Raw genomic sequence first — 14,513 nt, forward strand, 5'->3', positions numbered from 1 at the left:
TAGCCAATTTACATCAGTTGTTAAATGTACCTATTTCTCCTTTGTTGTAACTTAGCTCCATATCTAGATATGCTCAGGGGGTGGGCACGTGTCTTGAACACTAAATGGCAGCAGAGTTATAGCTTTCCAAAGTGAAGATGTTCCCAACATCCAATGGCACAAAAGCTGTTCAATAAGTAGGACATATTTTTTATATTGTTTAGATGGCACACAATATTATTGCGACTTGCACAGGTGTTATAATAGTAATATATTAATATTTACTACCTATTCAATTGTTGTTAAACCATTTGATGTTGGGGCATCTACTGCTTTGCAAACAGAGAATCTAACTGTAGTGAGGAGAAGGCTATCGCACAATATCACAGGCTGCTCAACGCAATGCTTCTGAAGTAATAAGTACTAGGCAAGGGCATGCATTTCTCATTACCTATGATTGTCTGAGTGCTTAAATGCTACTGGTTGTCACAATGACAGATATAATGTGCAGTAGATACCTCAGTATGCTGTCATGGAGCCAAAGGATACCAAGAGAAAAATATAAAGTTGCCAACACAAGGTAAATGAAAAATGTTTTTAAACTTTCCTGTTCTATCTGAATCCTTAAACTTATTTTAAATTCAATGTCTCTTCAACAAAGTTCAACAAAAGAAAAGAACAGCTAGAGAGATTATGTATCTAGAACACAGGGTTGGCCTACCTGATGCTCGTCCTCCATGACATTGCTTGCAAACTCAAACACCAGCTCATTTGCTTGCACGGCTGTGGCCATCCTAAAGCATCCCCTGGCTCCCTCTCCTCATGAGAAAACGGGATTCCTGGACAGTGATCTCGTAAATAAAAAGACCAGCAGACAACTGATGGGCGAATCAAGAGGTTAGATTAAACGTCCGTCTAGGTGTGCAGAAACTTTCTACTTCTTTGGAGGGTCCTGGGTCCCCTTCAGTCACCCCAGCGTAGGATGTTCTCATAAATGTATTGTCTTACAACTCTTAGAAGCTGGAAGAAAAGAGAAAAATATATTTAACACAAACAGTTGAACATTAAAGTAAAGCGCTTCTTCTGTACCCTACCACGCACACAAAAACACAAAACAGGAAGGTCTTCAACAATGCAAATACATTTATATTTTTACAGAACAAATGTTAAACACATATCACTCTTGGAAAATGGTGGCTTAACTTCTCAAAACCATATAATTGCTATAATTCTGAGGGCCTCACCAGGCCTTACAAAAGATGCTGATGGGATTGATGCGTTTTACAAAACCCTTGTGCAGCATTTGTGAGGAAAATACAGTTAGAGTAAAAAAACAGGAGCTCACACACACACAAATAAGCGCTGACAACTGATACAGAAAGAAAAATATAGAACATTCTGGTTTTTTTTTACCCTGACAAGTTTTTTTTTCATGTTTCTCGCCTGGACTGTAAACTTAGTCTTATCACAAGAACAAGCTTGTGAGTTGCAGGAAGGAAGCAGCAGTGACCACGTCATGGCAAATGAGAATATGCAAAGATCTGCACACCACAATCCCTCCACCCCAGACACAGAAAAAATGTGTAAGAATGAAAACAGCTGTATTACTGGGAGCTGAGAGCACCCTGCTTAGTAATATGAGAGAAAAAGCAGCCAGTATACATTCTGCACCCCACAGGATACAAGCACAAACAAATGCTCTAGTTAGATATGTCATTTTAGCTTTACTGTCTATATCTAGCTTGTCCCCTCGGCCATGTTAACCTAAAGAGTTATGAGTTAAACATACTGCAGGGAGGAACATGGCTAGTACTGTGCAGCAGCACTATTTATGTGCTATCCAGAGACACAATACAGGTAGCCCTCAGTTTACGCCGGGGTTAGGTTCCAGAAGGAATCGTAAATCGAAACCGTTGTAAATTGAAACCCAGTTTATAATGTAAGTCAATATGAAGTGAGGGGGTTAGGTTCCAGGTCCCTCTCAAAATTGACATAAGTTACACCTAATACATTATTTTTAAAGCTTTGAAATGAAGACTTTAAATGCTAAACAGCATTATAAACCTAATAAAATAATCACACAACACAGAATATATAATTAAACTAAGTTAAATGAACAAAAACATTTGCTAAACGGCATTATAAACCTAATAAAATAATCACACAACAGAGACTTTACTTGCATTTTTCTGCAAACAATTCTTTCTATGCATTCCAATATGGACCGATTTATAGACAGGAAAATCGTGTTCCTTTGAAATCTGCTTAATAGCTCAGGTCTGATTAAACTGATTAATTTTAGCTTGCTTGGCTTTGCTGCAACACAAGCGGACAGCTCACCTACTGGCTATTTTAATAAATGCACTGCTTCTCAATGCTTTTCAATAGCAGTCACATGACTGGAAAAAAAGGTTGTTATTCTGAAACGGTGTAAATTGAACCGTTGTAAAACGAGGGCCACCTGTACATGTTCCTGCGCATCCTGCAGCATGCGTAAATCATAACTGTTCAGTCATGGCTGAGAAGGTGGCAACCTTATTAATATCCCTTGCAAAGCAATTAAAAAAACACATTTAGAGCTCATGCAAGGGAGCTAAAAGTCAGCCAATCAACAGTAGGAAAGATTTTACCTGTGGTGTTAAACACAGTTATCTGAGGTCGGTAAAAATGATATGCTCCTACAAATTATCATTGGTGCATTAGTTGCGCCCCTTTAACAGTCTCATAGTGATAAAATGAAACTAGTCTGCAATACAACACTTCTAGGTTTATAAATAACACATTGCTGAAAAAATGGAACCTCCGACAGATGGAGAACCAGTCTAGTTTCAGTACCAGTGTAACAATAACTGCAGCTAACTACTGATTTTGCGATTTTATACAGCAACGACCTGCAGACGTGAATTCCCTTGCAGTGTGCACGTGCATTCAGGAGAGCACCAACCATACCTTGCAGATTAATGAAACAAATTCATTTATGATTTTGGGAGATGTAAAATTGATAATTAAAATACAGGGGGGGGACGGGGACAAAATATCTTGTCTTAAAGGGACAGTCTAGTATAAACTAAACTTTCATTATTCAGATAGGACTTTTAATTTTAATCAACTTTCCAATTTACTTTTATCATCAAATTTGCTTTTTTCTCTTGGTATTCTTAGTTTAAACTAAACATAGGTAGGCTCATATGCTAATTTCTAAGCCTTTGAGGGCTGCCTCTTATCACATGCTTTTTAAATCTCTTTTCAACACAAAGAGACAGAAAGTACACGTGGGCCATATAGATAACACTGTTCAGGCACAGGGAGTTATTTAAGATCTAGCACAACACAATGCTAAATTTAAGACAATAGATAATAAACAGTCACAGTCATGTGATCAGGGGGCTGGACGAAGGTTCCTAGATACAAGGTAATCACAGAGGTAAAAAGTATATTCATATAAATGTGTTGGTTATGCAAAACTGGGGAATGGGTAATAAAGGGATTATCTATCTTTTAAAACAATAACAATTCTATGGTAGACTGTCCCTTTAACTAGTTTCTTTGCACTTTTAACCTCACTGCTTTACAGTCCTCTCTGCATACATGTAAATTGCCTAAAGATGTGTTACAGCTTAGTGAGGTTACATTTTTTTCTGTAAGACGAAAAGGGTCCGTCAGCTGTAGTTCCATAGATCGTGAGGAGACGTGTTTGTTTGATTTTAAAGTGAAGGTCAATTTTTCTTATATACTATACTTATTTTAATAAAGAATGTTTAATTTATTTTAATCGCTTATTTCATATGTCCCAAAAAATATTCCTATACATATAAATAGTTTATTTATTATACCTCCGTTTTTGCCTTATCCTCCGCCCCCTCCACACTTCCTTATTCGATTGTGTTGACGTTGCTTTGTAGTTTCGAAGAGGACTACGCTCGTCCACCCGCAATCGTTTTGCACTGCGCATGCGTATCCTCCGATCCACGGCGCATGCGTTCCATAGGTGCCATAAATAACGTTCCAAATTCTGGGCACGGCTGACAGCTGCAGTGGCATGGGAGCAGGTATACTGTCAGCAACAATGAGCACCGACACTGTGCAGGACTAATAAAATAATTTATAGCAAGAATCAAGATAAATAACTTGAAAATAATTATATACAATTCAATAAGTATGTGAGATGTGCCGTGCTATTTAATTACCAAGTATTAGGTTTGCAAGCGGTTTGGATGTATTCCTAAACGAGACCAATGCTGACGAATCAATGTAAATAGTGTTAGAACAGAAAACGCATGCGCGTTACATGAACGAGCATGCCGATGATGATGCGCTGTTTCTATAAACGCATGCGCATAGGGTAACGATGACAAAAGGGAAAAGGGGCTGGACGCCATGGGGTTAAAATACCAATAGGACATCAAATATGTCAATCACAGAATGTTGTATGGCGGGCGGATTGTGAAGCATCAACGGAGCGGGTACAACAAGTGAAAAATAAAGGTTATTATTGTTTTTTAATATATTTTGGTGAATGAACATCATATTGATTTTTTAGTATACATTGAAATATGCGATCCTGGACGGCAGAATTGACCTTCACTTTAAGGAGATTTCTTATGTCACTTACCCTGTATATGCTTTTCACTTCTTTTAGCTGAAGAGAATTACATGGCATTCTGTCCTTAAAGGGACAGAGAGTCTAATGCAAAAACTGCACGCACTAATTTGTTAGAGCATATACGTTTTGCCTTACTGACCCCTATGTGGTTAACCATTTTGCAAGGGTTAAACATACAAATAAAACAGGAAACAGCAATACTTGTGTGACTACCATTTTTTCTCAGCCTTTACAAAGCAGTACCTAACCTACGTGTTCTGTAGGGATTAAACAAACACAGTGTCCCACGAAATGCTCTTAACACAAATACACATCTAAGGCTTATTACAAAAGTAACATTTAATTAGTCAGTAGCATCATGGTTATTAGCCCGTGTCTAGTTTATAACTAGGGAGACTGCACAACTATCTGACAATGCCTTCCTCAAAACACTGCAGACTCATGAAGAAATTGTTGTACAAACAAGTGAAGTGGCTTTTCCAGGTTCCATACACCAAATATGAAATGATGCAGAAGAACAATATATCTAAGGCCTCTGAGCATATCTAAGTATTCTTTTTAACAAACATTTTATTAAATGAAATTAATTTGAGAACAAAAGTAAATTAAAAAGTCTCTTCTGAATAAAAGTTTAATATTGATTATAATAAACAAGCTCAAAACTTTGTACTACGACATCTGAAAGATGGGAATCCTTGAAAGAACCAGGAAGAGTAACAGAGTGAAGAGCAAGATTCAGCTGAAACAAAACCGAAAGTGCAGAAATTTGTGCATTCAGAGAACTCATCACTAAATCCATGGATAAAAACGTTAGAGTATGCAGAACTGCTATCAAATTCAAAGAAAGATAATCCACCATTTGAAAAGAAGGGGGGGCTAAGAAATTGTAATAAGCCTGGTGGTTGTCGGATTACAGGACCACAAGAAGGTGGAAATATTCTTGTAAGGAAACCTCTATTTTCTTATATTTAACTACTACTTAACTAAGGTCTCAGAACTAACAAACAATAATGGTCTGCACATCAGGTTCCCATGTGTAGGACACAGATATTAGATATTCTTTGAAGTACTGTGCTTAAACTTCCAGGTGAAAACATTTTGCAGACTAAAGAACATTTACATTGAGTAGTAGCCATGTTAGGACCCTGAAGACTCGGAATTCCAAGGAACCAAAAGTAGACCTATTTTATTTAGGCAATAGTTTATTTTTTAAGGACTGATGTAAAACCTGCAAACCTAGGAACGGAATTACAAATTCAAAATCATGCTGTAAAACCAGAGGGTCAGGAGACGTTTCAGCAGTACATGCATCACACTCTAATAAACATAAAAATAGCACAAGCGCATCCTCGATGCAAGGTAAAATGTATTAACTCTATAAAACATGCCTGAAATTGCACTTACTACAAAAACATACAGTGGAGTCACATAAAACACCCAATTATGCTGCAACTTTGCCCCCACTTCTGCAAAGCCTGTACTTGCGCAGTCAGCTGTCAGTCATTTACACATCCACGCTGCAATGTTTACATTGTGTTACGTTCAGCTTAATGCTATGTATATTACTACATACTATTTCTATTATCCTTATATTACATTAAACTTTGCTAGGACTACATTTGTATACATATAAATTTCAAATTGTAAATATCATTAATATATCTAACAAAGCTATTAGCCAAATGTACGTCATTTCCATATGATTATGCTGTATTCAGTATATCTATAATATTTTATTAAATAGAATAGAATTCTTAGAGGGTATGAATAGCCACACGTGTCACTGACAGAGGTCAAAGAGTAACCAGGCATTTGCGGTAGTCATCAGGCTGTACTAAGATGGATCACAATCTTATTCCTTTGTCTGTACAAATGTGAAAAAAATGTTGAGCTGATGGGTGAAAGAAGTAAAACAAAAATTTTTTACTTTCAGTTTTACTTAGGTAGCAGAACAAAAAAATACTGAGAGGCATCCCCATAATAAAACAGAAAACATATTTATTGATTTCATAATGACTCTCAGTCTGAGCTCTCATTTTGTTTGCTTGGAATCAACAAAATGGGCCCATTAGGTTTCTTTCTGTGTGGAAAGATGTGAAGTAAAGCACAAGGTGCTGTAGGAATACAGAATTCAGTTTCAGGGTGCTGCGGGCTATCGGGTGGCTTGGTGAGGAGTTGAACACTAATTGGAGTGAAAATAGTTGGTGTGTGTGTGTGTGTGTGTGTGTGTGTGTGTGTGTGTGTGTGTGTGTATGTATGTATATATATATATATATATATATATATATATATATATATATATATATATATATATATATATATATATATATATATATATATATATATCTGTATGTTTGTTCAGTGACTGGTTGGTAAGTGACATATTACTCCTGATATTTACAGTGCATGTGATAGCCCTTTTCCCTTTTTGCAATAGAATTCCTGTATTGTGGAGGGGGGCAGATGGAGTACTGAGATGTGGTACAGAACCTGAATTCATGGTGAACTAAATCAATACAAGTAATCACCTTGGGTCAACAATCCAGCAGCTAATTTATATGAGAAATCAGAGAATACACCCTGCATAGACACCTATATAAAGGAGAGCAGCTAGTTGCTGCCAGCATTAGCAGTCATGTAATATCCTTAGTCTGACTTAGCAATAGCTATGTTGTGATACGTTGCGTAATTCCCAAGAACAGCTTGTTATTATTCATCCATTATCACTGGATTTCAAAATCACGGAGGCATTCCATCCTGCTTAGTATGAACAAATCCATAATTAAATCAATATGTGCTGTAGATTTGCTAGCATGAAGCTTGCTGTAGTTAGCATAAACTGTAAACTTAAAACTAAGTTAGATGTCATATATGAAAACAGCTCAGGCAGCGCAAGATACTGTTTGCATCCGCTGTGGCATTATGGTTGGGAAACAAGAGGTTCTCTTGTGGTGCATTTTGTCTGCACAGATAACGGCTTCATGGTCACAAGGTTCAATTGTTTTTGAACAGTACACAAACGCATACATACACATTATATATAGATTAGGAATAATAATATAAAACTATTAACTTTTAATAGCTAGATCAGTAGCCCCATATTTTTGTTCTCGCAAATCAAGTAACGCAACTGAAATACAGTGAGCTAAGACGTGTATAAAGGTAAATTATTAGATTGTTCACAATCACTACTGTAACTTTATGTAGATGCATTTTCTTCAGTTTTGCTGTAATTTCTGTGAAAAGCTGTGGTGTTTGTATTCTAGGGGCATATACTGACCTATTTGTCAACCAACAACCCAAATGGCATCTATTTTATCAAAGAGACACTAAACCCTATGAGATTGTTACTTTATCACAACATTCTTCTTGGCAGAAAAGATTAGATACAGGAACAGGTTTACATGTATTTCTTCATTATTTAAACAACTAAAACAATTCAGCATATTATTCTCAGATTAATCTATGCTTTGAATACAGCATCATATCAAATATATCTATTTATATATATACACACACACACACACACACACACACACACAAATCAATCACTTTTTCCATGTCTTTACACCAGTGATCCACAAGTAATTCCTTTAATTAAAAAATAAATAAAACTCATTAGCCAGTACCACAGCCCTTTAAAGCAGCTATACTTGAGAAACCATAATGTGAGTCACTAGAGCAGTGCTTTCCAAACTGTGTGTCGGGACACACTAGTGTGTCGGCAGCAGTGTGTAGGTGTGTCCCTGCTTCAGCACAATTTTTTTAAAATTTACATTTTTTTAAATTGTTTTTTTTTTGTTTCTGACTTTCCGCCTGCTATGCATATCACATGGTTGACACGTGATTGATACCTAGGGGGTCACAGATCATCTTAACCTATTGGCGCAGCTCAGTGGGAACTAAAACTATTCCCATTGGTGGCTTTGGTGGCACATTGACTCCTGACTGCACGTGTAGTCTCCTTAATTGGCTCGTGAGTGCATGTGTAGTCAGTGAGTGGGACAGCAGTGTGTTTGCAGCACGGGCAGTAGTCAATCGCACTCACCGAGCTCTGAGGGCGGCAGCTTAAATGCTGAGCTGAAGTCAGAAGTCAGTGGGGTTATTTTGCAGCTAGCTCCCAGTAGTGCATTGCTGTTCCTGCTCTTGATATATGGATAGGAAGGGGAAGCTTAAAAATGCGAGTGTCTAATATTCCACCAAATATTCATAAACTGTGTTCATCCCATTAACCTCATACATCCCATTAAACTAGTAAGTAGCTATTGGTGTTATTAAACTTTTTTTTAATTCTTGCACATACATCCTGTTACTTGTAAATACAATTCGTTATTATATAATTTATGTGTGTGTCCGTATCTCTTAAAACAAGTTAGTTTAACCTCCTGTTTGCCAGTACAACTGAATTACTGCGTCGCGAAATTATGTAGGTCTAAAAAGTGTGTCACCAACATGAAAAGTTTGGAAAGCTCTGCACTAGAGAGTAAGTCAAGCATATCGTTGTCAAACAAATGACTGTAGGTTTCAGATCCTTTGCAGCAAGTTTTTTTTTTTTTCTTATACTGAAACAATCGTGCACAAAAGGTAAATTATTTAGGATGTGCTTGCACAAAGCATTTATTAACACTACGGACAAGCACCATATGCAACTGGATAAGTACAATAGTATACATCCTACAGCTAAATTACCTTGTGTGTCTCAGAAATGAAAGTGTATTTAAACCCCTGCAAACGGGTTAAACACATAGTTAAAGTCAACTTCCAAGCAGCAATGTACTACTGGGATCGAGCTGAACCATCTGGTGAGCTGATGACAAGACACAAATGTGTGTAGCCAATCACCAGCTAGATCCCAGTAGTGTAGGGTATGTACATATTATATTGTATTAAATACAACGTAAAATTCATATTAAAAGTACATTTTAAAGTATCTTAATATTAAATGCTATGTACTTAGGTATGTGTACCGAGCGCTAAAGTTTATAAAAAGGCCTTAAGCTTACTAACAGATTAGCCTCCTAGCAGGCTAAATAGTAGGTAACAGAATAGGGGGCGATAGTAAGCGCTGAATAGCTTAAAAGGCTGGAAACTAAATTCTGGCGAATAATTTATTCCATATACATTCAAATTAAAATCACAGATAAAATGTTAAAACACAATGTTCATATATAAATACAGTAAAATTCTGTTCATGGATCCATGAAATATTCCAGGAGTTTTGTACCTGGCTACTTTAGTTATACAAAACCTTGAATGTAGCTATCTCCAAAGTTCTTATGTGTGTTTAGGATAGATTAATAAGTCGGTTACCTGACTTTGGCGTTCTAGATATGGTTCTATTGTCAGTGGATGAAAAAAATGTGTGGGCTGTGGTTCAGATCAAACCAATGTGATGTGTAACAATAAACAATATATCAACTTTCAAATAAACATTAAAATCTCAGCACATGATGGTGTAAAAACATTTGTTCAAACTTCAATCCAAAAAATAATGCAATAATCAAAGGCGTGTGAAATCCGTTACCGGACCAAGGGGAGGAGGGGCTGTGAAAGAACGTGACGTTGATGCAAAAAGTAGGTGTTTAATCCCAGAGAAATGTGAATCCACACTAGCGCTAGTGAAAAAAAATTCAAAAAGAAAAAATATATAAAAAATATATATAAAAATAAAGAAATATAGAAAAAAATATATATAGTTCAATGTAGATCAATCTTGAACAGATGAAAAAATGTGAGACAGATGAAAATAATGTGTATCTTCAAAAATAAATGAATAATCCCCTTGAAAAATAAAACAAAATTATCCGCAATCCAAAAGTGTAAAATTACGTAAAACAAATATAAATTTTGATGGGCAAAAGTCTTAATTGGCAGAGATTCTATATAGGTGCTCCTAAACACAGAGCCGCTTCAGCACCCTAGGTGCCAGATCCGGAGGTGGTAGTTACCAACTGGTAAGTGATATTGTTAGTGTCTATGATGGAAGTCCATATAGTATATATAGAAATGTTCATAAAGTCAATATCACAAAAATGTAAAAATATAAAAAGATGAAAAGCCTGAAAGAGAAAAAAAAAAAAAAGAAACAATAGTGCAACACTGTATATAAGGGACAATAGTGGTATAAGAATCAAGCTCACCAGTATGTCTGTCAACGCGTTTCGGCCACGATTTGGCCTTTCTCAAGACTATCTTTTTTTTCTCTTTCAGGCTTTTCATCTTTTTATATTTTTACATTTTTGTGATATTGACTTTATGAACAACATTTCTATATATACTATATGGACTTCCATCATAGACACTAACAATATCACTTACCAGTTGGTAACTACCACCTCCGGATCTGGCACCTAGGGTGCTGAAGCGGCTCTGTGTTTAGGAGCACCTATATAGAATCTCTGCCAATTAAGACTTTTGCCCATCAAAATTTATATTTGTTTTACGTAATTTTACACTTTTGGATTGCGGATAATTTTGTTTTATTTTTCAAGGGGATTATTCATTTATTTTTGAAGATACACATTTTTTCATCTGTTCAAGATTGATCTACACTGAACTATATATATATTTTTCTATATTTCTTTATTTTTATATATATTTTTTATATATTTTTTCTTTTTGAATTTTTTTTTCACTAGCGCTAGTGTGGATTCACATTTCTCTGGGGTTAAACACCTACTTTTTGCATCAACGTCACGTTCTTTCACAGCCCCTCCTCCACTTGGTCCGGTAACGGATCTCACACGCCTTTGATTATTGCATTATTTTTTGGATTGAAGTTTGAACGAATGTTTTTACACCATCATGTGCTGAGATTTTAATGTTTATTTGAAAGTTGATATATTGTTTATTGTTACACATCACATTGGTTTGATCTGAACCACAGCCCACACATTTTTTTCATCCACTGACAATAGAACCATATCTAGAACGCCAAAGTCAGGTAACCGACTTATTAATCTATCCTAAACACACATAAGAACTTTGGAGATAGCTACATTCAAGGTTTTGTATAACTAAAGTAGCCAGGTACAAAACTCCTGGAATATTTCATGGATCCATGAACAGAATTTTACTGTATTTATATATGAACATTGTGTTTTAACATTTTATCTGTGATTTTAATTTGAATGTATATGGAATAAATTATTCGCCAGAATTTAGTTTCCAGCCTTTTAAGCTATTCAGCGCTTACTATCGCCCCCTATTCTATTAAATGCTATGTGTCATGAAAATTTAATTTTGACTTTTCTATCCCTATATTACAAGAATAAAAGGACATAATAAACCATGAAAGTATATAGAAAAGGCTTTTACTAACTATACAAGAGGCATATGTGCATAGCCACCAGTCACCAGGTAGCTCCCAGAAGAATGTTGCTGTTCCTAGGCCTATCAGGGTATGCTTTTCAACAAAGGACACCAAAAGCACAAAGCAAATTTGATAACAGAAGTAAATCGATTAAAAAAAAATAATGCATGTTCTATTTGAGCCATGAAAAATGTAGCTGTTTGCTTTTATTAAGTGTACACTTCTAAAGCAAAGAACATAAAGCAATTAAGCAAAGGTTTAGAGTCACCATCGTTTAGCTGGTCTGCAATATAAAACAGCAGATGACAGGGAGTGAGGCCGCAATATAAAACAGCAGATGACAGGGAGTGAGGTCGCAATATAAAACAGCAGATGACAGGGAGTGAGGCTGCAATATAAAACAGCAGATGACAGGGAGTGAGGCCGCAATATAAAACAGCAGATGACAGGGAGTGAGGCCGCAATATAAAACAGCAGATGACAGGGAGTGAGGCCGCAATATAAAACAGCAGATGACAGGGAGTAAGGCCGCAATATAAAACAGCAGATGACAGGGAGTGAGGCCGCAATATAAAACAGCAGATGACAGGGAGTGAGGCCGCAATATAAAACAGAAGATGACAGGGAGTGAGGCCGCAATATAAAACAGCAGATGACAGGGAGTGAGGCCGCAATATAAAACAGCAGATGATAGGGAGGGAGGCTGCAATATAAAACAGCAGATGACGGAGTGAGGCTGCAATATAAAACAGCAGATGATAGGGAGTGAGGCTGCAATATAAAACAGCAGATGACAGGGAGTGAGGCCGCAATATAAAACAGCAGATGACAGGGAGTGAGGCTGCAATATAAAACAGCAGATGACAGGGAGTGAGGCTGCAATATAAAACAGCAGATGACAGGGAGTGAGGCCGCAATATAAAACAGCAGATGACGGAGTGAGGCTGCAATATAAAACAGCAGATGACAGGGAGTGAGGCTGCAATATAAAACAGCAGATGACAGGGAGTGAGGCCGCAATATAAAACAGCAGATTACAGGGAGTGAGGCTGCAATATAAAACAGCAGATGACAGGGAGTGAGGCTGCAATATAAAACAGCAGATGACAGGGAGCGAGGCTGCAATATAAAACAGCAGATGATAGGGAGGGAGGCTGCAATATAAAACAGCAGATGACAGGGAGTGAGGCTGCAATATAAAACAGCAGATGACAGGGAGCGAGGCTGCAATATAAAACAGCAGATGATAGGGAGGGAGGCTGCAATATAAAACAGCAGATGACAGGGAGTGAGGCTGCAATATAAAACAGCAGATGATAGGGAGTGAGGCTGCAATATAAAACAGCAGATGACAGGGAGTGAGGCTGCAATATAAAACAGCAGATGACAGGGAGTGAGGCTGCAATATAAAACAGCAGATGACAGGGAGTGAGGCTGCAATATAAAACAGCAGATGATAGTGAGGCTGCAATAAGAAATAGCATGGATTTCATTAGGACTATACAAAAGGCAAATTTGATTTATTGATGTCACAGGACTGCGCTGACTAGGCAATAATATTAATATAAACAATAAGATATGCAAGGTAACATTGTTTTCCGCACACTTATAGCCATATAATTATAATATTTCCCCCTTTAACATTAGCCCCTAACTATCCAGTGAAGATACTTTTTATAGGGGGGTTTACATTTGAATACAAAAAATTAAAATATTGCATAATATTCATAATCTTTTGATAAGTATCTATTATGTATTTAACGTGAAAGAGACTCACTTTCCCAAGTATCTATTATAACTTAGTATAACCAAGTAACTAAAAATAATATGTATTGGTTCATGTTTGAGTAATTTGGATAACATGTACTGGTATTTCTCTAGGAATGGAACCGTGTTCACTTACTGTATCCATTCACTACGGAAAGGATATATTTTCAGGACCTGCTAGGAACTATTGAACATTAAAAAGGGACACTCAAGTCGAAATAAACTTTTATGATTCAGACAGAGCATGCAGTTTTAAGACATTTTCTAATTTACTTCCATTATCAAATTTTGCACAGTATTTTTATATTCACACTTTCTGGGGAACAAGATCCTACTGAGCATGTGCACAACCTCACATGGTATACGTATACTAGTCTGTGATTGGCTGATGTCTGTCACATGGTACAGAGGGCCAGAAAATTCAGAGAACGTGTTAAATCATTGTCTTTTTATTATGCACATGTTAATTATGCAATTCTACTGCATTGAGTGGTCTGATAAACCTGGATGTTGAGCACTGCTATCTCTGGGTCCAACCGAATAGGGGAGGGCTAATATGTTACTCGTGTGGGAAATAATGTCCTTCCTGAATAGTGGTAAGACTGGACATTATCAACAAACATGCAAAAGCTTGTCCTTTCTTTTGCAAACACTCCAACACCTTTCAGAAACATGCAGGTAAATATGCTTTATCTTCATGTAACAACTGGAAATTCTACTATCCCCATGAATGCAGGCGATTTGGCCAAGGTAGGATTTATAAATGGTGTTTCAGTCTCTCTCTGTTAGTCAGTAAACTGGATCATGTGACTAGCAGGATGTAAAAGGCAGGGGGATAACAAGTGTGTCTTT

At 36.7% G+C, this 14,513-nt stretch overlaps 1 protein-coding gene across 4 annotated transcripts in view; it reads right to left on the reverse strand.

Annotated features, from left to right (window-relative positions):
* The window catches only part of ELF1 (E74 like ETS transcription factor 1), a 427,636-nt gene that overhangs the window by 139,519 nt on the left and 273,604 nt on the right, over positions 1-14,513 (reverse strand). For all 4 annotated transcript variants that reach the window (XM_053707956.1, XM_053707958.1, XM_053707957.1 and 1 more), the window contains one exon: positions 701-999. In XM_053707956.1, coding sequence (XP_053563931.1) covers positions 701-772 — 72 coding nt within the window. In that variant the 5' untranslated portion in view covers positions 773-999. The remainder of the gene's footprint in view (positions 1-700; positions 1,000-14,513) is intronic.

Source organism: Bombina bombina, chromosome 3, assembly GCF_027579735.1.
Source record: "Bombina bombina isolate aBomBom1 chromosome 3, aBomBom1.pri, whole genome shotgun sequence".
NCBI classification, from domain to species: Eukaryota; Metazoa; Chordata; class Amphibia; order Anura; family Bombinatoridae; genus Bombina; species Bombina bombina.